The sequence below is a fragment of the Hypomesus nipponensis genome, chromosome 28, assembly GCF_054491055.1.
Source record: "Hypomesus nipponensis isolate SF chromosome 28, ASM5449105v1, whole genome shotgun sequence".
Taxonomy (NCBI): domain Eukaryota; kingdom Metazoa; phylum Chordata; class Actinopteri; order Osmeriformes; family Osmeridae; genus Hypomesus; species Hypomesus nipponensis.
The window spans coordinates 13740022-13765378 of record NC_140388.1 but is presented as its reverse complement, the minus strand read 5'-3'; the positions used below and the strand labels follow the sequence as shown (position 1 = coordinate 13765378).

The 25357-nt window shown below is 43.9% G+C and overlaps 1 protein-coding gene across 5 annotated transcripts in view; it reads left to right on the top strand.

The window, feature by feature from the left end:
* The first annotated feature begins 238 nt into the window (after nt 1–238).
* Nucleotides 239–25357, top strand: part of antxr2a (ANTXR cell adhesion molecule 2a) — a 49482-nt gene continuing 24363 nt past the window's right edge. For 2 of the 5 annotated variants that reach the window (XR_014751035.1, XM_084694875.1), the window contains exons 1-14: nt 239–739; nt 4651–4722; nt 7461–7532; nt 7668–7749; nt 8803–8907; nt 9032–9100; nt 9360–9440; nt 11454–11514; nt 11636–11731; nt 12952–13021; nt 19762–19840; nt 20279–20374; nt 23157–23198; nt 23548–23643. Coding sequence is in view for 4 of the 5 variants with exons in the window: in XM_084694875.1 (XP_084551001.1) it covers nt 570–739; nt 4651–4722; nt 7461–7532; nt 7668–7749; nt 8803–8907; nt 9032–9100; nt 9360–9440; nt 11454–11514; nt 11636–11731; nt 12952–13021; nt 19762–19840; nt 20279–20374; nt 23157–23198; nt 23548–23643 (1191 nt within the window). In the remaining variant the exon portion in view is untranslated. Of the gene's footprint in view, nt 740–887; nt 998–4650; nt 4723–7460; nt 7533–7667; nt 7750–8802; nt 8908–9031; nt 9101–9359; nt 9441–11453; nt 11515–11635; nt 11732–12951; nt 13022–19761; nt 19841–20278; nt 20375–23156; nt 23199–23547; nt 23644–23884; nt 24292–25357 lie in introns of those variants that run through there. The other 3 variants (XM_084694877.1, XM_084694876.1, XM_084694878.1) reach the window with 3 other exon arrangements.

The following is a 25357-nucleotide window of genomic DNA, read 5'->3' as shown; positions in this document are numbered from 1 at the left end:
GAGCAGTTTGTTTCACATCACTTTGCATCAATATTACTGCTGCGTCAAAATCGTAAGAGATATGAGAAAATAAACTACAATTACGATCCAAAAGAGTACATGAAGTCTGTATATATAACAGTCAACGGTGTGAATAGCGTTTAACTACACCGCGGAAAGATGCTGCAGCTGTTTGATGCGCGGCCTCAGGACCTACATCTGGCTCAAAGTCACGCATGCGCGTATTTAATAACGTTTACTCGGGGTGTGTTGTGTGAAAAATACTTTTGGAATGTTTTATAACATCACTTCTATGATTAGGACGTGTAGAGCTGGGTTCTGTCAACATCATAGCGGTAGTCATTAAAAACATGAAGAAATCTTGTCGTTGACGTCAGCTTGGGGGTTTCTTATATTTTGCAAGAAGCACGGTTACTTAGTTCGAGTGTATCTCTGGCATGTTGTGTTTCTAACCAGGAAAGTTGAGGTCTGTCTTGATTGTCTACTAGTCGAGATCGTCGAGGGACTTTTGGACGTTTATCGGGCTGTATGATATCGCATGAAAAGTTAATAGCTTGTATCGAGCCAAAATGTTTCAACAGCTGTCCACCTCGACAACGAAGCAGAATAGTTTTTACCTGAATATTCACTGGATTTCAGCAACAGCAGTTATAATTCTAATTACTTTGTTTGCATCGTCTTGTCATGCAGAAGAAGCCTCGTGTCACGGAGCGTATGATTTATACTTTGTTTTAGACAGGTAAGTCGCTACAATATACGTAGTTACTGATGTATTCTCTAAAAAAAATGTGTAGGCTAGACTACTGTAACGAATGCCACTAAAACGGGACAACTGATAAGCCGTGGATACGGTTGTGTCCGTTGAGCTATTGCAGCAGTCAGATAGTTAACGCGATTTGGCGTTGCTGGCGCAGCCAATGATTGAATTAGGTTAAAGGCGATGGTCCTGCATCACTGAAATGGCTGAAATGACTGTCACGCTGAAGTTCAACTCAGGGTAAAATGGTGATGTTGGCAGACACAAAGCTATATCGTGTCTCTAAATGCATTTGGAATAACACTAGAATAATTATTGGGGTGTGCTTGCCTTCGGCGAGCACAAACTATTGTTATCTCACACATAGCTATATTTATTATTAATGTTTATTTTCGCGCCCTTTAGGCTCAGTCAATATTTGGACTACATAGACAAAGTCGATGTCAAAAGGTTCGTCTTGGTCACGATTGCGCTGGTTCTATTGGGATTTATGTTCCGTTGCACGGTTTAGGTTTTAATAAAGTTTTTGGGGCAAAAGTGAAGCTAACGGTGGCTAACTTGCTAGCCACAGTCACTGACGCTACTGACGTCACTAACGTCACGAAATATCGCGTGACTACCTCTAGCAGAACATTAGGTGCATTCGACTTCATCACGTTCGACTTCATGCAGCGCCGGTGTCGCCTACAGCCGCCTGCAGCCCGGCTGACTTGAAGCAGCCAATGGCATTGTCAGCTTCAAGGCAGCCGACTGCAGCCGACTGTCGTCGCCGCCGGCGCTGCATGAAGTCGAACGTGCCTATTAGTTTAGCAGCTCGTTAACTTCTGGGAGATAGCTAGGCTAACTGCTTTACTGCAAGGGAGCTGCAAAAACACCACAAGCAAAGAGGCCAGGGTGATAACTATGTACTCATTTTACTTTGTGATATGGAACACAATTGTGAAGTGTAATGTACAATATAAGATGATGTAAGGAAGTAGTTACATCTACTTTCGGAAACAGTAGTCTACTATTTCACTGAAGCATTAGCATCATGACATTAGCCTCTGTTGCCCGGGCAACACATACTACAGCGGTCTATGATGCATCTGTTTTCAATCGTTAAAATAAACATTCCTCGCAAATACATTTTCGTTGTAGGATTTATTATGACATTAGATTACAAGTACACGATTTGTTGGTGAAATTATCATTACTTGTGGTTTCAAACCAGTGTAACTCACTGCAACGTTAGCCTAGTCTTGTAGCTAACAAAAACATCTCCACAGCTGTTTACAGTACTTGTAGGAAGTCAAACGGCGGCACATGTTCGGCACTACCCTTACTTAAATCAAAAGTCTTTCAAAAGGTGAAACTATGACTAGTGACTACTAACCCGAACTCCATTGCCACAGCCTAAACTTTAATCTGTTCATGAAAATAATTCATTTCAGCCTATACCGTAGAACGGAAGTAATGTTAAATTGAATTCAACCAACGCAATCGTGATTTTCCCCTAATTGTCATTTACGTTTTTGGGGTCATATTTTCAGTTAGCAGATGATACTATTTGAATTGCGATTCCATCTAAGATGGCTAGCTACTGCTGGTAACGTCGTTGTTAAAATACATTTCAAAGGGGGTTCTTTATTAATGAATGATTGCAATATGAGTAGGCCAAATGCCTGAAAATATCATTAGAAGAGAAAAACTTACAATGACGTGTAAGTCATAGAGATAAGGTCCATTTTTACACCGGTGTGCCAAATGTATTCGTTTTGATTCAACTATGAGGTTGCTGATCACCATTCCCTCTTGCAGGGGAAATGAGAAGACAACTATTTCATTCTACTCTTCACTCTTAGTATTTTGAGTTGTAAATGAGCAGACAAAAAATGCTTTTAAATCTATGTAATCTTTATAAATAATAAGTAAGCTATGCATTTTAATATAAAATATACAGAAATATCAGTTATGATATCAGTTATGATTTGTATAAACAGTGATACTTGTTGATTTGGGTGGCACAAAGAGCCTGGATTTATCAGAATCAAAAACAGCTTCATTTGCCAAGTAAGTTTGTAAGCACAAACAAGGAATTTACTATAGGGCATGTCTAACTCCAACTCATTCATACCCACTTAGCACCCTAATGCCAGTTTGGGTAATTGTCAGATTCACCATTAACTAAGTGATGTTCTATTTTTCACCTCATACATCAACACCAATACAACAGGAAGCCAAAATGCTTGGTGGCAAATGCTCTTTCTTATCTTTTTCCCCAAACTTGGAAACATGCCATTTTTCTGAAGCTGTTCAGTGACAATATTTCCTGTCTGGAGTTAAGCCCTCCACCCCAAACTAAATTATACAATTACTCAATGATGGCAGAGATAGTGTTGGCACAACTGACAAAGTAGGTCTTTCCAGCCTGTATGTGTTTGAATGCTGGTTCTGTAAATACTCTGACCCTGGCCAGATAGAGTATCTTTGATTGTTTAAAATCAAATGTTAGTGTTGCTGGCCACTGAAATGAAAGCTGACCAGTACGGCTTGTTTGATAACCTAATGCAGTGTTTCTTTGTTAGTAATCACTCTGTTAGTATTCACTCTGTTAGTGTTCACTCTGTTAGTATTCACTCTGTAAGTATTCACTCTGTAAGTGTTCACTCTGTTAGTGTTCACTCTGGCGATGCATAGTTCTCTGCTAAAAACCAAAGCCCCAACTTGATTTTGTGGTTGGAGTGTAAGGCCTGCTCAGATACTCAGGGTAGTGTGACATCCAGTAGATAAAGGTTATGCAGAGTAGCAGGTTAGCCCTAGCCTGGGCACCGGCCTGGGCACTGGCCTGGGCACCGGCCTGGGCACCGGCCTGGGCACCGGCCTGGGCACCGGCCTGGGCACCGGCCTGGGCACCGTAGGCTAGTGATCAATAAAAAGTTGCGTAGCCTATAACCAAACTCAGTAAGACTATTTGTTGATCCGAGCTACATCAGTGTTATTTGGTCAGCTCAGCTAGTGTTAGCTAGGTCAGCTCAGCTAGCTGAGCTCAGCTAGTGTTAGCTAGGTCAGCTCAGCTAGCTGAGCTCAGCTAGTGTTAGCTAGGTCAGCTCAGCTAGCTGAGCTCAGCTAGTGTTAGCTAGGTCAGCTCAACTAGTGTTAGCTAGGTCAGCTAGTGTTAGGGTGGATAGCCACTGGGCCTCCCTCTCAGCAGAGTTCTACTCTCTAGTCGTTGATAAAGACATTGACCTTGTCTTTGGATTTGAGGGAGGAGAGGGGGTGTGTGAAAGATGGGAGTCCTAATGGTCTAACTCCTGTGTTTTATGTTCTCTGCACATACATTGAATTGTAATTATTGGTTTAATTACCTCTCTGTCATTTCATCAAGGGCGCATTTTCATATTGGTCCCTTTGACTTATCGATAGGGGTAAGAAGGGCTTATAGGACTCACCCAACATCCTTCGCCCCTTCCCTGTGTTAAATTAATGTATGTTTTTTGAGGATTGCTAACATTTTCATTTATTACCACAAATGATCCAATAAATGACTTTGATTCCTGTTAATCTGAGACTTTTGGCTAGATTTGTGGTTTATATTTTATAGGTTGGGGATTGGTCTAGTACAAAGTACTGTTTTCCTCCTGTAAGGCTACTTCCATAACACAAACTCTAACTGTCTCATAAAAGTTAAGCTCCCTTAACTTTTAACTCCCTATCCATCCTGACCCCTTAACTCAACTCATGGAGGGTTCTTCAAAGTCAATGTGGTTAGCTTTGATCCCATTGCAGAGCGCTGGTCTAACTTTTATCTGACTCATTCGGTTCTGGATTAACTGCACACTTCAGACTTAACCACAGGAGATACTAACTCAGCACAGCAAGTCAGCATGATGACTACTGCGCCTCTGTTGCAGGTCTGGAAGTGTGGCGAATGACTGGGGAGAAATATATGCCTTTGTGAAGAATCTTACTGACCGGTTTGTGAGGTGAGTATGTTGTCATGACCACAAGAATGGTCCAAGGACATTTTGGGCATACTGGGCCTTTTATACCATGTGTTCGGTGACATTCAATCAACTCCTCCACCAGTTGGATGATATTTAGCGCCCAGTTCCGATCATAAATTGTTGCGTAGTACACCTCCATGTGTCCATCCCTCTTGCTATAAAGGAAAGTCAACTAGATTCACAGATTGAATTTTTAGCTTGCATAACGTTTGACTCAATGGTACGTGCCAGTACAGACGGTTAGCGACCCAGCCAGAATGAAGCGGTTTGTTGAAGAAAATAGCAAATGCACCAGGAGGGAGTGGGTGGCAGAGAAGGATCATCGTTCTGGGCTGTGAGAATGGCCATTTGTACAGGGAGGGAGGGGGGAGGGGTCCAGATCCACACATATCCCCCTTTCCACATAGAGGCTGAGAGGCAGAGAATGTACAGTAAGGAACACAGGAAGGCAAGGACAATCTGCTACACAATGTTTACCAGGAGCACTTCTGCTCTGCCATGTGGGGCGGCCTGCTGGACCGCTCTCTTCCTTCCCTACCGGATATTTCTTTGGCATGGCTGTCTCTTTGCGGTGAATCCAAGGCAAAAACTCAAGTTTTTCATCAGGATTGAAAGCCTGAGCCTAATATGTCACAACAAACATACAGAAGTTCAACAATATACAGGAGAACTGAAATATGTACATACTGTATGGTCAACTGATTTGACTATTTAAATACGCACTATTTGTAGTTTACATAGCAGAATTGACATACAACTACATGTATCGTTTGATACGTCTAGCTCTTGCATTTGTGAATTAAATGGATGGATTTCTTCTCAAAAGTTCCAACTCAAAATGTAGAAAGTCAGCTGTGCAGAAATGGAAGTAACCTAGATGCTGCAGCTGTCTTCTTGTTACCAAGGCCATGTGTCTTAAAGGTTGTGCTCCTGTGGGGGTGGATGGCGGTGAGGCCAGGTGTTGTGGAGGAGAAGCAGCACCTGGCCTTAAGTTCTGAAGCCTTCACACTCTGAGGGTTAGGGTTCGAAGCCTTCACACTCTGAGGGTTATGGTTCGAAGCCTTCACACTCTGAGGGTTAGGGTTCAAAGCCTTCACACTCTGAGGGTTATGGATCAAAGCCTTCACACTCTGAGGGTTATGGTTCGAAGCCTTCACACTCTGAGGGTTAGGGTTCGAAGCCTTCACACTCTGAGGGTTATGGTTCAAAGCCTTCACACTCTGAGGGTTAGGGTTCGAAGCCTTCACACTCTGAGGGTTATGGATCAAAGCCTTCACACTCTGAGGGTTATGGTTCGAAGCCTTCACACTCTGAGGGTTAGGGTTCGAAGCCTTCACACTCTGAGGGTTATGGTTCAAAGCCTTCACACTCTGAGGGTTAGGGTTCGAAGCCTTCACACTCTGAGGGTTATGGTTCAAAGCCTTCACACTCTGAGGGTTATGGATCAAAGCCTTCACACTCTGAGGGTTATGGTTCGAAGCCTTCACACTCTGAGGGTTAGGGTTCAAAGCCTTCACACTCTGAGGGTTAGGGTTCAAAGCCTTCACTCTGAGAGCCACTACAGGAAATACTGGGGTTCACTTAACTGTTAAGTGAAAGATAAATGACTTGCTTCACCGAGTTGAATTGTTGTCATGGTTATACCCTGCTAATGTATAGAATGGTCTAGCCTAGATCTACAACTAGGGGAAGCAGGGGAAGAACTGAGAAATCTGAGCAGAACATCAAGATAACAGATATGTAGTGTAATAGGTATAGCTTGTTGAGCAATTGTAATGGACTGTTCACTGTACAGAAAAGTGTGTTTCTTTATTGGTTTGTACTCTAGTTAGTTAGATGGAAACAAAAAGGAGGAACTCTACTAATGTTTTTGGAAAGGGAAACCTTTACAAAGAATACACATTTCAAGGATGTGTATTAAACCTAAGTTAACCTAGTTATTCTTACAAAGCTGTGTTAACTAAATACAATTCCTACATTTGTAACTTGATAAATGTTTCCAATGAGAGACCGTTGTCTGATGACACAAATAGTTGGCCAGTAGTGTTTTCTTGAGAACTAACACAAGTGTGCACTAACTTATTCACACCCTCAGTCAGTGGCAGGTACAAATATGCAGTGTTTGTAATAGGATGTATGAGTCATCCCTACAACCTGTTTCCTGTCCATGTTTCAGCTCACCACTTCCTTTTCCCCACCAGAAGTACAGACAGAGAGACAATGTTCTTTGCCTGAACTCATTTTATAAAGCATGATTAAAACAGTATTTTATTATTTATTTGTTCATTTAATTTGCCTCTGAGAGACATGAGTGTCTTTGATTACAGTTTTTTAAAACCAAATCCGTTGATCTTGAATGCCATGCTGAAATCACACCTCTAGAAGGTTGATCTTGAATGCCATGCTGAAATCACAACTCTATAAGGTTGTTTTTGTTGGCATCCAAAACATGTGTGGAATTGAAGTGATGCAACAAGTAAGAGCCAGAATACTGTAATATATACTTCTAGTAAGAGTCAGAATACTGTAATATATACTTCTAGTAAGAGTCAGAATACTGTAATATATACTTCTAGTAAGAGTCAGAATACTGTAATATATACTTCTAGTAAGAGTCAGAATACTGTAATATATACTTCTAGTAAGAGCTCGAATACTGTATCACACATACTTTTCTCTTCGTCACTTGAATTTAATAATCTGTTTTTACTCTCCAGCCCAAGTATGAGGGTGTCATTTATTGTGTTCTCAGCACAAGCACAAGTCCTGCTACCTCTAACTGGAGATAGGTATGGTATGAAAAGCTCTGCTTAGCAGAATAGTAATAACTTATGTAACCAATGGAAATTAATGAGACATTCCATTGTTAAGATCTTGACATTTTGCCCTCTGAAGTGTCAGTGGATTCCTTTTTGTTTTTCTAGTTACAAAATCGAGGAGGGCCTGAGACGACTAAAGGATGTGAAGCCAGCAGGTGAAACGTACATGCATGAGGGCATTAAAGAGGTACGGCACCACCTTTTCTACTAGGTTACAAGCGCCTGTTCAGACCGGAAACTCGCAAGGTTTCTCTCTAAACTCTTTATTGGGTGTGCTTGCCTTTGACAAGACTAATGGTAGTTAACTGGCTAGCCATAGTCACAAACATCACTAACGCCACAACATCTCAAACTTGTGGCTGATTACTTAGTAGAACATCAGTACAGTAGCTCGTTATAGCTTCTGGGTTAGGGTTAATTTAATCTTACATTATTAACTTTAATGCAGATTTTAGGCTGCTAGGATGTGCTCTTCTGTAGCTGAAAATATCCCTAGAAGTGAAAAACCTACGGGGAAGTTTAATTAGGTTAGGACCATCTTACACATGATTGCCCATTTTCTTCGTTTTGATGCAAATGTTAAATTCTGTTAAGGCTGCCATATGGCTCCAGTGGTGTGTGCCAGAAAGTGTGATTGTCATTTAATATTACAGTCCCTTTGGTGCAAATGAACGACTGTCCCAGACGAATGTCCGAGTGACTAGTGACAAAAGGGTTTGATCATTCAGGTTCCTGCCAATACAGCCCTACAGCACCATCACCATTCCCCCTCTTGCATGAAGGGAAATTAGAAGAGAACCCTGTTTCATTCTACACTTCACTTTTAGTATTTTGAAATGTAAATGAGAAGCAACAAATGTATGCTTTTTAATCTACGCAATCTTTATAAATAATAAGTATGTATACTTATTTAGAATATACAGAAATATCAGTTGTAAAATGTAAGTAGACACATGAAAATTCTCAATGTTTGGATGTTTGATATTAGTTTAAACAAAGCTTTGGAGGTGATATAGTAATAAAAATAAATTTAAAAAATGGCCCAGCTGCAACCAATGCAAGCACACCTCACCCTCGGAGCACCTCACCCTTGGAGCACCTCACCCTCGGAGCACCTCACCCTCGGAGCACCTCACCCTCGGAGCACCTCACCCTCGGAGCACCTCACACTTGGCACATCTCACACTCTAGTTGTCCAATTATCACTTTGCTTTCTTTCTTCTTTTCTGATATCTATCAGGCCTCTGAACAGATAAAAGCACAGACCCAAAAGTCCTCCAGCATCATTCTTGCTTTGACTGATGGGAAACTTGATGTCTACGTACATGAGCTCACAATAAAGGAGGTGAGGGACAAATTCTTGATTAAACTAATGTTTAATGCTTTTTACTTTTGCATTAAATGCAGAACGTGTTATACACAAGAATAATGTTGACTTTTTTTCCTGCATTTTACACATCTCTCTGCAGGCAGATGAAGCTCGTAAACATGGTGCGAGAGTTTACTGTGTTGGGATCAAGGACTTTGATGAGCAACAGGTATGAATAATACAGATGTTATTAAATAAAATGTACTGTAAATTGTGTGTGTACAGCATGATTGACCTTTGGCAGCAGTGCTTCTTTCAGTCTTCTTTCAGCAGTCTCTCCTTAGGGTCAATCATACATCCTGCCCTAACCTTCACTTGGGGTCAATCATTCATCCTGCCCTAACCTTCACTTTAGACTTGATGAAAACAGGAGTGAGAAAATAAGTTAACTCTGCATTGTCTTTGTTTGATGTTGCTTGCACCAACAGCTTGCTGAAGTAGCTGACACCAAAGATCAAGTGTTCCCTGTCAAAGATGGCTTCCATGCACTCAAAGGCATTGTGAACTCAGTAAGTCAGTTCCATACTTGTTCTTTCATTGTATTCACTGTAGTTTACTGTGGTTTTGGATGACAAATTGACTCATCTGATTTCCAAAGTAGCACATTTGGCAAAATTGTGAATGACGTCTGCTGATGTGGGCAGACATGGCAGTAACTGGCCGGGTCTCTTAGCTGAGATCGCTGAAGGCATGGCAGTAACTGGCCGGGTCTCTTAGCTGAGATCGCTGAAGGCATGGCAGTAACTGCCAGGTCTCTTAGCTTAGATCGCTGAAACAATCTTTAGGAAAGATTATCTCGCTATTAAGTTAGTACTAAGAAACTGACACTGCCATGTATTTATCTGCATCATAGTGAAACAAGACGTTTATATATTACTAGGAAGAGCTGCTTCACTGTGTAGAGTGTAGCAAATGGGCTCCACAAACTTATGCTCTAAGATGTTGAAGACAACAATGGTTTCCAAATGAGCAGAGAACTTCTCTTGTGGTCAGTAATCCTAGAAGAATAACTAGTTCACCAGCTCCTCACTAGGATTCCTAGGGATTGAGATCATCTATGGAGCCTTTCGGTGCTGAACTTTGCCACAAATGTTGCATCTGTCTGGAGAGATCAAGATCTAATGCTGGTGTTACTTTATTTAACCAAACATTTGAGTATTTCTGTGGTAAATAAAAAGCTTGAATCATCACTGCTGTTATTCGGACAAATGGACCTTGTGTTTTGTTAGCAGGCTTCTTACATCAATATTACTACATAACTAAAACTTTCTGTAGAAAATTATTGATGAAAATTCTACTTGAAAGAACATCAAGGACAGAAGGTTGAATTTAACTCCATGAATCCATGTTAGTTAAACTCCATGCATCCATGTTAGTTAAACTCCATGCATCCATGTTAGTTAAACTCCATGCATCCATGTTAGTCAAACTCCATGAATCCATGTTAGTTAAACTCCATGAATCCATGTTAGTTAAACTCCATGAATCCATGTTAGTTAAACTCCATGAATCCATGTTAGTTAAACTCCATGCATCCATGTTAGTTAAACTCCATGCATCCATGTTAGTTAAACTCCATGCATCCATGTTAGTTAAACTCCATGAATCCATGTTATTTAAACTCCATGAATCCATGTTAGTTAAACTCCATGCATCCATGCTAGTTAAACTCCATGCATCCATGCTAGTTAAACTCCATGCATCCATGCTAGGGTTAGTGTAATTCCATGTATCACACACCTGATCCTATTTACGCCTGACACTCTATTGTAAAAACACGTACATATAAACCTCAAAATAGAGTTATCCAAGAGTCATCCTCAGACACCACCAAAATACCCAAACAACCCTGGCCAACACATTTGGATAGCGTCCACTTCAGCCTATAAATAATGAAGTCATCAGGGCTCTGAGATATGGAATAGCTTCCTTCCAGTCCAGCCGGCACCTCTGATCTGTAATTAGACACAGAAATGGTGTTGAATAGCAGCAGCCTCTGTCTCCCTCCCTCGACTGACTAACCACCCCTCCTCAGCCCTTTCACGATGCCATATCAAGCTATCAGATTTAATAAGCTCACTGTAAATGTTCCTTCCACTTCAGATTGAAGTTTTGCCCAACATCAAATGAAAGGTCCAAGTGCTATATATTGCAGTTAATATGCTCCTTTTTACCGATTGTGTACGCAGATTTGCATAGTTTGTCCTTTGTTGATTTATTGGATCATAGGAGATAGTGTGCTCGTATGACAGTGGGCCCACACAGGCCTCTTTATATGATAATGTAGGCTCGCTGAGGTTTAATAGAACGAAGGGATGTAATAGTCTTGCATAATTTCCCCATAAAGGCTGACAGAGCTCCACATGCCTCTGCCGCTCCCCTGGCGAGGCTGGTCCACAGCAAACACTCAGGTGTCTTAATCTGTTTCCAAACTTGACAGAGGTGATAACGGTCCAGCCTGATGTATGTATTCAACACAATAACGCACCGTATTCATGCCCTCTTCTTCTTCTGTTGTGCAGATCTTGAAGCAGTCGTGCACAGAGATCCTGCGAGTAGAGCCCTCCAGCGTGTGTGTGAACCGTACGTGTGTCAGCAGTCTCACCCCTCCACTGTGTCATCGGAGGCCCTTTGTAAAGGGTTAGGCACTCAGTAAAGGCTTTCTCCATTACTATCTTCTCCATCTTGTTTGTTTACATACCAGAGTCCTTTGACATTGTCCTCCGAGGGAACGGTTTCACCCTTGGCAGAAGCAGCGAGGGGGTCGTGTGCAGCTTCATAGTCAACCACCAGACCTTCGGTAAGTATCCTGTTCAGCTGCAGTGGTTTGTGTCCGTCCTGTTCAGCTGCAGTAGGTTACGGTTGTTCAGCTGGTTTGTCTCTTGATACTCAGATGATGTTGGGTTGTTTGCTTTATTAAAGGAATATTTTGACACAAATTCAGAATCAGGTACATCTTGCTTGATTTCGATGCACAGGAAGGCTAACTGGAAAGAAAGCTTTGGAGGTGAGGGGCCCTTGGATGGGACAGTGTTCTGCTGTTTTACACTGTTGATGCTAGACGAAAGGAACGGAACTTACCAGAGCCAGTGTGAAGCAGTGTGAAGCAGTATTAGCACCTTCGTGCCATTTCACGTATAATTTTTGTATCACCAAAAAAACACAAGGAAAAAAAAAACATGCAAACAAGATCTACGAGTCTGATTACAACAGAGCTGTTTAGGGGTCACTGGGTTTTATCATTTCCACCCTGCAGTCTGTTTTGTCAAGAAATAGATTTTTGCAGGAAGCATACTGGATTTGGCACTTGAAGCAGCTTTTCAATCATTTGCTTGGCTGCAGGAAACCATTTGGTTAAAACTGATTTCTGCCAATATGGCTCTCTCGCTCCAAAGTTAACTCAGTTGACTGAAATAGTTTTCAGTTATTTATCTGAATCAGGAGATGACCACCAGCAGATGTCTTTCTGCTGGTCCTTTTCAGTTGTGTCTGTCAGTCTCCCACTTGGGGCCTATTTATTCCAACAGGCTTTTTCGCATGTTTTCCCTCAACCTTATGTAGCAAGATGGCCACCTTTTATAATTATGGACAGGCATGACCACAACCACAAAACGTGTGCCACATATGTGAAGAAGACGCTGCCATGGTTTCTACAGTCGAGCTAGCAGTAACAGGCCAGGAGGGCCCTGCAAAACTGTCAGCTCAGCTGGGGCACATCACTCTTAGCGCGTTTGTCACGATTCAGGCAGCTGACTGTTTATCAGACACAGACTGTATATTCATACACAAGTGCACACACACAAACCGATGTATACAGTATCCATACTGTACACAATCCAAACATTCTATCTTCCCTTCCCACGTCAGCAGGCGTAACTCTGATGACTTCTCTCTACTTCTGTTTTTACCCAAAGACACATGCTGCCCTGATACATCTGTTTTTTTTCTCTGGTTTATTCTCTTTGCCTTTGCAAGGCAGAATGTGCAGACAGCTCATGCTAGTGTCCAATTATTTTCCAGATACGAAGCCAAGCGTGGTGCAGAATAATTATCTTCTGTGTCCTGCTCCAGTGCTGTATGAAGTGGGACAGTAAGTATCAATGAGGCGGTGGAGGGATGGTACCATGCCAATGGAGTACAAACATACTGTACAGTACATGTAGACTGTTCAGTACATGTATACTGTACAGTACATGTAGACCAGGGACGTTGCCAGAATAATCTTTTTGGGTAGGCCTAGAAAAATATCCACCTTCAAGAGAAGGCTCAAGACGCACTTGTTCCGGGAGTACAACGGTACTTAGGAATGGTTTGCTGAACCCAATGCTAGTTTCCTCAAGGATCACAAGACTCTTGCTTAGAGACTTGTTGCTCTTGTTGGTTAGTGGTAACTGATTTAAACTGTTGTATTCGCTGCAAAATATTCTATTTTAGTTACTTATTTTTATTGTTGCTTGCTTTTTCTACAGGTACACTTGCACTTAGAGATTCATGTTGTTTAATTGTAACTTGCTTAACTACATGCTCTTATGGTTCTTCCCTTTGGCCCTTATTTTGGTTGTTCACAATGTGTGGTTCTTGTTTTGGCTACCAACAATGCTTTGGGGATATCTTGTTGTTATTATCAGTGACCTATGCACTTTGTAGAACAAATTGGGTAGGCCTGTGCCTTCCCAATTCCGCAAATCATTAATATTAAAGGGGCAATTTTTTGGGGGGGTATTTCACACTGTTCCTTAAGGTCTCCGAATAGGGTATGTAACATTGGTTGGGTTGAAAATGGCCCGGGTGCCGTTCTATGCCCACTGACGGATCCTCTGAAATGTTCCCAGGAAAAAACACTAGCTTTTCTCCTTTTATGGTCATGCTCATTAATATTTAGATAAGCTGCGCGCTGATTGGTTGGTTTTCAACGAGTGAAGCTGGGGAGCAAAAATAAATCTATTGTGTCTACACAACACTGTTTTCAACAGATTGACTATATATCATTTGAAATGATAACATTACTTGTTTCCACTTCTGTTGCTGAAGCAAACTGGATTGACTTGGGTGGGTAGAACGTTAGGCTACAGCTTAGCAACCAAACCATATCCTGATTCTACTCGGCTTCAGTTAGCTAGCTAGCTCTAAATAACATGAAAAATAACATGACCAAGATCTGGACAAACATGCATCTTGAATTGTAGATTTACATTACACAGGTTATTTATTTGAATGAAACACAGTCAGGAACATGAATCAACGTTAGCCCCATTGCATTGCCAATAAACTAGGCTAAATTATCACACATTCTACCTATGCTCTTGCATTAGCGAGCTAAACTTGTTTACATGCCTACAGTCTAGGTGTTACTAGTAACAGTTACTAGCAATGCTAACGTATCCTGTATCAAGCACCTGCCTTTCTCCAGTTCTTTCAAATAGATTATCTAGACAGGCGTTAGCAATAAGCCAGACTGCTGTTCGTTTTCTGGCTATTTTTTGGAAGCTTCCCTTCTAATGCCGACTACAGCTAGTCTAGCTTGAGTCATTTGATGTGTGTAGAAACTTATTTAGCATTCTACCTGGTATGCTATATTATACAGGAAACGTTAGCATTGCTAATAACTGTTAGCACAACATCATACTGTCCTTATAGGCGGTTGCAATGAGCATACGGTCGGAACAGCACCTCTTTCCAGGTTCAGCTTCCTAACAAATCCTGCTTGCAATTGTCCAAGGTTGTCAAAACTGTCTTGGGTGAAATGTTCAGAGCAAATGAATGATTGAGTGTCGACCTTCGCCGGGATCTTCTCATAAGACAACAGCAGCCATGCCTGTTGAATGTTTGGCTCCTTGAGAAGACTGTGAGTGTTAGCCTTCCCTGTAGGCTACAGCCTGGAACACAGCATTTACGACCGTGGTCCATTTTCAATATCCCTATAATTCAAAACGTTCTTCTTTGTAATTCCTTCTAAGTAGCTTACACAGAGCAGCGCGCAGCTAAACTAGTATCGGAGATAGACGCTACCTGGGGCTGGTCTGGATGTAAATTCTGGGGCGTGACAATGATACAGACCAGAGCCAATAAGAGGGCGATCACCGGTCCTACGTAGGACCGGTAGCTTTGTTGAAAAGCTAGCGTTTTATAGCCAAATTTTTTATTTTTGAGATTTGAGTAGGAAAGAGGTGTCAATGGACTTTGATATTCACGGTATGTTCATTTTACCCACTGAACTGTCGTTATTCAACTATGACAAGGTACAATCGGTTTTGCAGTCAATTGCCCCTTTAATATTAATGTCTATGGTTGAGTACATTTATAATTTGTTTGTTCTACATATTTTAAATTTAAAATGTTCCACCAGAGGTACTAATGTTTACTTAGTCTCTGAGGAGTTCTGAAAAGTCTGTAATAGGTGCAGTAAGAGCAGCAGCAGCTGTCAAGAGAGACAACTGACACCTTAGTCACTTTAACCCTAATAATTTACAGGAGAGACAACTGACACCTTAGTCACTGCAACCCTAACCATTTACAGGAGAGACAACTGACACCTTAGTCACTCTAACCCTAACCATTTACAGGACACAACTGACACCCTAGTCACTATAACCCTAACCAGGTACAGGAGAGACAACTGACACCTTAGTCACTGACACCTAATATTGACACCACTGCTGGAGGCATGACATATGTCTGTGCTTTTTACATGTATATAGATACAGACTATGTGGCCATGTCGCTTTGTACATATGCATGTATTCACGTCAGTTGTCAACAATGCTTAGAGTAATTTTCCATCAGGATATCAGTTTTTTCTCTCCGGAGTCACCAATTTAATCCCAATCACAACAGATGATCCCTGAGACATTTTGATGGAACATCAGATAGTAATGTCCTCCCTGACAGCAATCCAATCCAGGAAAGATTATTTATGAGGGCCTGAAGGTCTCACAGGTGCTCAGGGAAGATTAATGTAGTCTGTGAAGCTTAGAGCAAGTTGATCTATTCACAATCAACAATTAACACCACCTCAAATAATCCCCTCAACTTTAATCCAAACTGCTGCGATAACATGTTTTTGTACCTACTGTGCCATCCTTCTGGAAAAATAGACCCAGTTACCCCAAGTTCAATTACATAAAGAATATGAATAGTAAGGCATTAGCCCACACACACAACCCAAGGCCTTAAACCCAACTGACTAACCCTAACCCAACTGACTAACCCTAACCCTGCCACACCTAGTGCTTACAAATGTACTGTAGGTAAAAAAAAAGTATTGCTAATTACTTTTGTCCAGCAATGGTGACCCATGAAGTTGTTTGCTGGTACTAAGAGGCGAGTAAACACATCTAGTGGAAGGGTTTTTTAAAGGATGTGTGACAGATGCAGCCTTTCCCTTTCCACGCTTCCTTCATTTAAATAATTCACTGAGCACTAACATCCCGTACGGCCGGACCACCTGCATGTAACATCAGAGCCTGGGAAGCTCTGGCTCAGTCCATCTGGCCTTGCTTCCTCTCCGTTATCCGGCGCTGGAGGCCAGAGGGCCTTTCCAACATCTGAGGGGAGGTTTGTTCCCCTGTGATGTAGATGTATACATGGTGTTCTCACTATATATATTATAGTTTCCCTTCAAAGTAGATGTAAATACTGTGTGTGTGTGTGTGTGTGTATATATATATATATATTTTTTTTTAATGTTTTCCTGTGGCCATGTGGAGGCCATGCCCAGGCTGAATGTTTGTGAGTCATACCTGTAAACGTGGACTTAAACAGGAGAGGTAGTTGACAGTGTGAGAGTCAGATGGCTGAGCGGTTATGATAATCTGAAGGTTGCCAGATCGATTCCTGGCTGTGCCAAATGATGTTGTGTCCTTGGGCAAGGCACTTCACCCTACTTGCCTCGGGGGGAATGTCCCTGTACTAACTGTAAATCGCTCTGGATAAGAGCGTCTGCTAAATGACTAAATGTAAATGGGTGCTGCAGATGTGAATACCAATATGAACCCTCTTCAGTCTGAACCTAAACTTTAATATCAGCTGTGGCTTCCTGTCTCCCTGGGATTCAGGACTGGGTTCAACACTGTGAATGTCCAGGAATCCACTCATCCAGCCGTCCATCGAGAGACGCTCTCCCCCGGCCTCCCGCCCAGGGCATCATCTGTGTGGACAGCTGCAATGTCAGGGCTTTAACACAGCATCTGTTGGCACCCCTCCTCCCTCCCTATCTCATCCCCCATTAGAGGAGATGCCCCCCCCATGTAGGACTGGATAGGGAGGTTAAGTGGTTTTGCTCATGCATTGACATGTCCTCACCTGGTGTTTTCACAGCCTCGGTGGGTAAAAGACAATTGAGGGGAAGAACAGGTGTTGCTGCCAGTGTGACTCATCAATAATCCAGCAGCCTGGGCCACACCTAGCCCTAACCCCAACCACCATCTAATCCAGCAGCCTGGGCCAGACCTAGCCCTAACCCCAACCACCATCTAATCTAGCAGCCTGGGCCACACCTAGCCCTAACCCCAACCACCATCTAATCCAGCAGCCTGGGCCAGACCTAACCCTAACCCCAACCACTATCTAATCTAGCAGCCTGGGCCACACCTAGCCCTAACCCCAACCACCATCTAATCTAGCAGCCTGGGCCACACCTATCCCTAACCCCAACCACCATCTAATCCAGCAGCCTGGGCCAGACCTAATCCTAACCCCAACCACTATCTAATCCAGCAGCCTGGGCCAGACCTAGCCCTAACCCCAACCACCATCTAATCTAGCAGCCTGGGCCAGACCTAGCCCTAACCCCAACCACCATGGCCTTTATGGAAGAGGAATACAAGAGGCATTGTGCCTTGCTGTCCTGTTTACATTTAGACATTTACATTTAGTCATTTTGCAGACACTCTTATCCAGAGCGATTCACAGTAGGTACAGGGACGTACATGTACTATAGAGAGATGTTTTCTCTTCCAGATTAACATGATCTAGGCCTCTGGCACAGCATCCCTCTCTTTGAGGAAAGTTCCGCTACTTCTGTCAGCCACGCAGACTTCTGCAGAGTGATTTATTCCTGGATTCTAGGTGACAGTCTTTGCATATGTTCAGCTGTGAATTATTCAGCCCGCTCAATTTCCACGTCTTTAAGCAAAATCCGTTAGTGAAAACAGTGTCACCTGGTCCAGCTGAATTGCATCATCAGCAACTAACATCACAAGAGCTTTTTTGACAGATCAGAGCGTGTGTTCTCTCATTGTGTGTGAGTTCTGTGTGTGTGTGTGTGTGTGTGTGTGTGTGTGTGTGGAGAAAGTTTCTATGTTAGCCATCCATATCTCCAGTGACATGAGAAGGCTTCTGCCCTGTTACAGAACCCCTGAGAACTTGTGTCAGTTTTAAAGGAGTGCTGAGTGTTCCCATGACAACCCATCGTCTCATTCAGCCATCACTCATACATCAAGCTCAACCAGCCAAGCAGCTGGAACACTCTCCTCGCTGTCACTCATGATCTTTTATAGTGTTAAAGTTACGAGGAAAGGGATACAATGAATAATGAATCGTTTCATTTTTGGGGGGTTTCTGGGACAAGTTGCACCCACTAACTCCTGTTGCCATTTCAGTCAATTTATCTGGTGCTTGAATGACATACTGTATGTACAGTATATATCTCAAATGCATTTACACATCATATATATATCAAAGGTACAAAACTCTTGACAAATATGAATAACTACATTCAAAATAGCCACACAAAGTCATCTATATTTGGTTGGTATTTTATAGGTATTGGTCACAGGGACTAAGTTCAAATCTGGGCTGAAATATGACTCAAAATGTAGCCCTGCGTAATTATTGCCGTTTACTGCTGTTGGGGGGGAGATCATACTTTGCGCACCATGGTTGGGTTGTCTTGCGTTAAGGATGTCCGGCGATGTCAGCGAGAGGGGAGAGCGTCTGTCAGCCTCCCCAGTAGCCCCCCCCCCCTGTAGCCCCCCTCAGCTTGGCGGGGCCGACAACTCCAACTTGATTAACAACCTGCCCACCATTATTATGTATTGAGGATGTCAGCTAAATTAGCCTCTCCCCTCATCCATTCAGCAGAAGCACTTAGTTAACATGCAAGAACCTGTAACGGCCTTCCGCCAACCGCCCACAATCTCAACATTTAAGATCCTGTCAGAATGTCTCTTCAGTACTATTAAAAAGAGAATATGTAGCACACTTTACAAAGACAAGTTGTCGGAAATGGCTCATCCCAAGTTCATCCCATTTTAAACGTGCCTGAAATCATAAATAAGTATTATTGTGAGAGAAAGTGCAAGGAGTCCATATAGGCTATTTAGAATACACTGCATAGTAATGAACACATGGTCTGGTCTGTCATCTGTTGGTGCTCACTGGAGAATACCCGCCCAGGGAAGAGCCTCAGGCTCAATCCACAGCAAAGACTCCTCTTGTTATTATTCCAGAGCTCTACCTTTTCATCCAGGACTCCCCTGCACGCTGCCACACACTCTACCACATTTCACAGACAATAGTGTTTTACAGCGTTTTGTAGTATGGAGGATTTCAGGCGTTTTGCATGGTTCCATTTCCTGCCCTGGTTTCTCATTAGGCCCTTGGTAATTGGATTGGGCCTAATAGACATATGTAAATTGCAGTGCCGTTCATCATTAGGCTTTTAATTGCACCTATTTCTGACCTATCTTCTCTGATAAATAAGTAATACTCGAGATGATGTCGTTTGTGATTCCTTTGAATGCGCTCAGTAATAGTAAGCAGTTCATCTAGAATTCAATAGTCTATTGTTTGCTCTTGGGGGTTCTACGCACTGATTGGACTGTTTTCTAGGACAATGGATGTTCTGGTCAGCCTGAACCAGGGCAAGTCCTTCATCTCCAGTGCCTTCACCATCACTGCCACAACATGTGTAAGTACTGGAGAGCCTATCCATTGTAACTATTTTGTGAGTGGGATTGTTCTCTGAAGATTATTAGAAGCATTGTAAGGAATCAATGTTTAGTTTATTTCTTTTTTGTTTTGCTTATTTGACATGCCTTATGTAATTTGTGTTGATTTATGTACAATACAAACAGGATTCTTGCTCTAGCATGACTCTGCTGTCCTCCTCATTCCTCTGTGTTTCACAACCCATGTGAGAGGAAGTCCATTAGCTGGGGTCCAGCTGTGAGCTGATCCACCAGGCCTCTCCATCGTCTGCCATCTGCCTGAACTGACTATCAGACTGATACCGAAGTGTCTTTGTGTTGTTTATAGGCCCGCCATGTGTAAAAATGACTGAGAATGTGGGATTCTATGTATTAAGTTTGTATTAAGAGTGTGTAATGTGTGTCCTCTCTCCGGGCAGTCGGATGGGTGGGTGGTGGCCATCGTGTTCCTGGTGCTGCTGCTTCTCCTGGCCCTGGTCCTCATGTGGTGGTGCTGGCCACTGTGCTGCACTGTGGTGAGCTGCACCCTCCAGTCACACCACCCTGACCTGCACCCTCCAGTCACACCACCCTGACCTGCACCTTCCAGCCCAGTCACACCACCCTGACCTGAACCCTCCAGCCCAGTCACACCACCCTGACCTGAACCCTCCAGCCCAGTCACACCACCCTGACCTGAACCCTCCAGCCCAGTCACACCACCCTGACCTGAACCCTCCAGCCCAGTCACACCACCCTGACCTGCACCTTCCAGCCCAGTCACACCACCCTGACCTGAACCCTCCAGCCCAGTCACACCACCCTGACCTGCACCCTCCAGTCACACCACCCTGATTGATATATTCCTGCAGGAAGTTTACAGTTGATAGATGACTGATATATCCCTAAAGGAAGTTTACAGTTGATAGATGACTGCAGGAAGTTTTGTCCATTGTTGTTTTAAGAGTAATCTCTGTTGTTCCGACCAGCAGGTCAGGGGCCCGTTTCTATAAGCAATCACTCTGTAAAGCTTCGCTCTTGTAAGCTAAAATCCTCTAAAGCATAGACAAGAGACTGGCTGTGCTGGACATGGTCCAGACTGCTGTAACAATATGTCTGAGTAGAGGCAGAAGATCCTCCCTGTAGGCCACTGCCATGGACTATCCACCACCACCACCTGGCCATGGTTAGGGTTGGGTCTGGATTAGAGTTAGGTTAGGGTTGGGTCTGGATTGGAGTTAGGTTAGGGTTGGGTCTGGATTAGAGTTAGGTTAGGATTGGGTCTGGATTAGAGTTAGGGTTGGGCCTGGGTTAGGGCTAGGTTAGGGTTAGGGCTGGGTTAGGTAAGTTAGTGTCCGCAGCCTCTAGAGGGATACACGGCCTCCAGGAGCATATTTTGGAAAACCAACAAAGACATTAAAATGTAAAGGCCCTGCAGCATGTCTGGCTCTGGCCATGCTGGTATTGGTGGCAGAGCTGCTATTGGCCTCCACCGGGGATGCAGAAGAGGAGGGCCATGTGTGCTTGTTAATATTTAAACCCCAATCTGCCAGTGTGCAGCAATCAGAATGAGGTCCTACATTCTCCCTCTGCATTGACATGTCCTCTCCTCTCCCTCTATCCCTCCTCCCCTCTCCCTTTACCCTCCCACCCCTCTTCCCTCTCTCACATGGAGTGACGCCAGGCAAGAGGTCATACAAACTGCGTTATGGCACTTGAAGTGTTTATTTGTGATTTGATTGGAAAACAGCCCTCAGAAGCAACCCTCTAATGTACTTGCCAATACAGCGCTAATGCTTGTTCTTAAACTCTGGTGTGACAGTCTTTATTTACAGACATTTCAAATACACCTGCTGAGACATGACAGTGTGTTCATGCTAAATCTAAAATACTGGTGTGTAGTGCAGGGATGTCCTCAGAACAAAGTTGAAGTTTCTATAATTAGTTTTACATTGTGGTGTTTTCAGTGTTAAAGTAACATTTTAATTTCAGGACATTTCCCCCATCATGGTCTTCAGAAGGAGAGTCACAGCTGTTATGTTTATCTGCTTGCAGTTGGTCCCTTGGGACTTGTGTTCACAAGGTTTCTTGCAATAGATTCATATTTCCCATAATGAAAAGTCTAGCATTTTTATTTGCAAATATGCTACCTGCCATAATTCCCTCTCAGGCTAAACCATGAAACAGCTTGAAACAACAGGGAGTATAATGGAGTGATTATCAGCTGGATATTCCAGAGAGCCATATGGGGACTCGGCCCCCGTAGTCTCTGATTGGTCAGAGTTGGTGTTGCTGCTTCAAGCGGCTTGTGCTAAAGTCAGATGGCTAAGTATCACGGCAATTTGGTTGTATTTTTTAATTACCGTGCACACTTCTGCCACATGGGTGGGTGTGGCCTCTTCACATCTGTCTGTTGGTAGGTAGTTAGGTCAACCGCACAGCCCCGTGATTCGTATAATGCTTTATTTATCCCACAATATGTCCAGGAAATCTGCTGAATAATTACTTACTAAAAAGGGGTAATCCTTTAACGTAAGGTCTTCCTGAAAGTATGTTAATCATCATGCATGGAGCCTTTCCCTCCCCAAAATTATGGGATTTGCTTTCAGTCAGTTATAAGTCAAAGAGCAATTATTATTATTTCAGTCTAATTGATTATTTTGTCATTAGAATAATGACAACTGTATATCAGGAGTTTAATGTGTGCTTGAACATGAGCTAAACAGCTGTTCAACCTATGATACGATGTGTTATAATTATATTGCACCTTTTAGAGAAACTCATTTATCAAATGCAGAGCCTGGGATAGCGGGGTGTGTCGGACAAGTAACAGGCTAAAGGTGGGCCTGCTTTAGACAAGACTGCTCTTCAGGGGAATTCACTGTCCTCAGTAATATGTTTTCACCTTGATGCACTTGTGCAGATTGGGAAAGTCGGATGCTTTTAACTGCTGCGTTTTTCAAATTAGTTTATTTGAGTCACTTTGTGTGTGTGACAGAATGTGGAAAAGATCACTCACCCCAAAGACTCCCCTGTTAACCCTGTTAAGTTGGTTCTGAGCTTTTCTTCATTTTGCACTAGGGGCTGCCAATGTTGGTTTACAAGCTAAATCAGTTGTAATCAGTCGTCAGTTGTCACACGTGTGTGAGTCCTCAGCGAGATGTCTCTCAGCACATATCCAGGCCAACGTCACTGTCACCTGCCACCAGGCACCTGCATCAGTCCCCATCTGTACTTGCCCTGACGTGTCTCTGTGTGTCTACATCCAGTGACAGGCTTTTGCTGATGGCACACTGTTTGTCTTCTCTCTCTTTTCAGGTTATCAAAGACCCCCCTCCTCCTCCCTCTTCGCCACCACCTGTGAGTCCATTCCCTCTCTCCCTCTCTCCCTCTCTCCCTCCCAGCACCTTTTTTTTCCACAAAAAAAGTTGACGGACAATTTTGAGTGAGGACCAGAACGGTGAAATTTAAGAAGCCACTGCAAATGTTTTCTTTTTTCTTCTGTTCCTAATTCAAAATTGTCCTTCTCAACTTTTTTTAAGGAAAGAAAAAGGTGCTGTGTTTTTTTCCAGAGCTGTAGTATCACTGACTTAAATATCTGTGTGTTTATAGTTTTCTTTGTATCTGTTTTTGCAGTGCTAGCGTGTATTTGTGTGTTAGTATTTGTGTTTGTATTTGTGAGTAATGTAGCTGAACTCCTCCCCTCCAGGAGCCAGAGGAGGATCCTCTCCCCAAGAACAAGTGGCCGACGGTGGACGCATCCTACTACGGGGGCCGGGGGGCCGGGGGGATCAAACGGATGGAGGTCAGATGTTGTTCTTCTCTCAAGTTCAGATTGACTTTGTTTTTCCCAGTGTACAAGATACTGTTCACACAGATGTTCTGGATGTTGAATATCAGATCTAAACCGTGTTACTGCATAGATGGGGCCTTTGGTGCATGATGCCTTTGTACCTTGCCCCCACCCCGCCAAGCAGAGTTGGAACCATGCAAAGCTAAGGTGTCAGCGAGCTGTGAGACGGAAGCATTCTTCTGTTGTGTCCTAGATTACACCCCTCGCACAGTACCGCTACGGAAACACGCCGTTGTCAGGTGGCTGAAAGACGAGTCTTCAGCTGTCTGAGGACTCTGACATGACAGGGCCCTGCCATCTCGCTCCACACTGAACCGGGATGAAGGATTGAACGCTTGCTGTCGGCTTGATGTATCCATCTTCCCCCGAACTCCCAAACCTCAGCAGCCTTTTGTTAGATTGCTGTTCACTCGCTTGTCTGTGTTTACTTCCCCACTGGGAATCAGGTTTAAAGCCAACAAGCTCCCCACCCCTACTGCCCCAACCCTCCTCCTTGCTGCCCACTGCTACCCCCTGCTTACCAGCCCTGTGGAAGACGGAGATGAGAACTTCCAAGAGTGCGGGGAACCTCAGGGGAACCGTTCCACCTGCTCCGTTCCCGGAGTGTTGTTTCTCTGCTGCAGCTCCCTGCTCCCCCATCGCTCCCCCTCGCTCCCCCCTGCTCCCCCCTCGCTCCCCCCTCGCTCCCCCCTGCTCCCCCTCGCTCCCCCCTGGTCCCCCCCTGCTCCCCCTCGCTCCCCCCTGCTCCCCCCTCGCTCCCCCCTCGCTCCCCCCCTGCTCCCCCCTCGCTCCCCCCTGCTCCCCCTCGCTCCCCCCTGCTCCCCCTCGCTCCCCCCTCGCTCCCCCCTGCTCCCCCCTCGCTCCCCCCTGCTCCCCCCCTGCTCCCCCCTGCTCCCCCTCGCTCCCCCCTGCTCCCCCCTGCTCCCCCCTGCTCCCCCCTCGCTCCCCCCCTGCTCCCCCTCGCTCCCCCCTGCTCCCCCCCTGCTCCCCCCTGCTCCCCCCTCGCTCCCCCCTGCTCCCCCCTCGCTCCCCCCTGCTCCCCCCTCGCTCCCCCCTGCTCCCCCCTGCTCCCTCTTCTCAAGGATCAGGTTGATGCTTCACGACAGCCCACTTCAGAGCCTTCGTCTGGATCGAGGGGGGAAGAGGTGTTGTTAAAATCAACCTGTCCTCTTTCTCTTTCTTCTACTTCAAGACACCACACTGAAGTCCTCCTCCTCCCCAGTGCATATACACAACCTTGTATGGCGAGCAATCTTTTATTCATCACAGCTCCTCCCCTTTTTTAACCATACCGCAGGAATATCCCAGGGATTGCTTCTGAAAAGCTGTTCTATATTGTAGCAGCTTAACCTACAGCTTGAAGAACGTGTTGCTAATTAATCACCTCTCGCTATTCATGTGGCAGTAGGATTTTCCCCAGCAACAGATGTGATTAATTCAATTAAAACCAGGACAGCTTGTAGAAAGAAGCAGAGACACTGTAAATGTTGCTGGGAACCTATTTAGGACAATTTAGGTCCCAAAAATATTTGGACATTTTAAAGAGGTAAAAAATATGTTAATTTTGTCGATACTCGTTTATTGGGTTATTTATTGACCTTGGAGTATTTATTTGATCACTGCCCTTCATCTTTGATAGAATGTTTTTCGCTTACATCTCACGTCC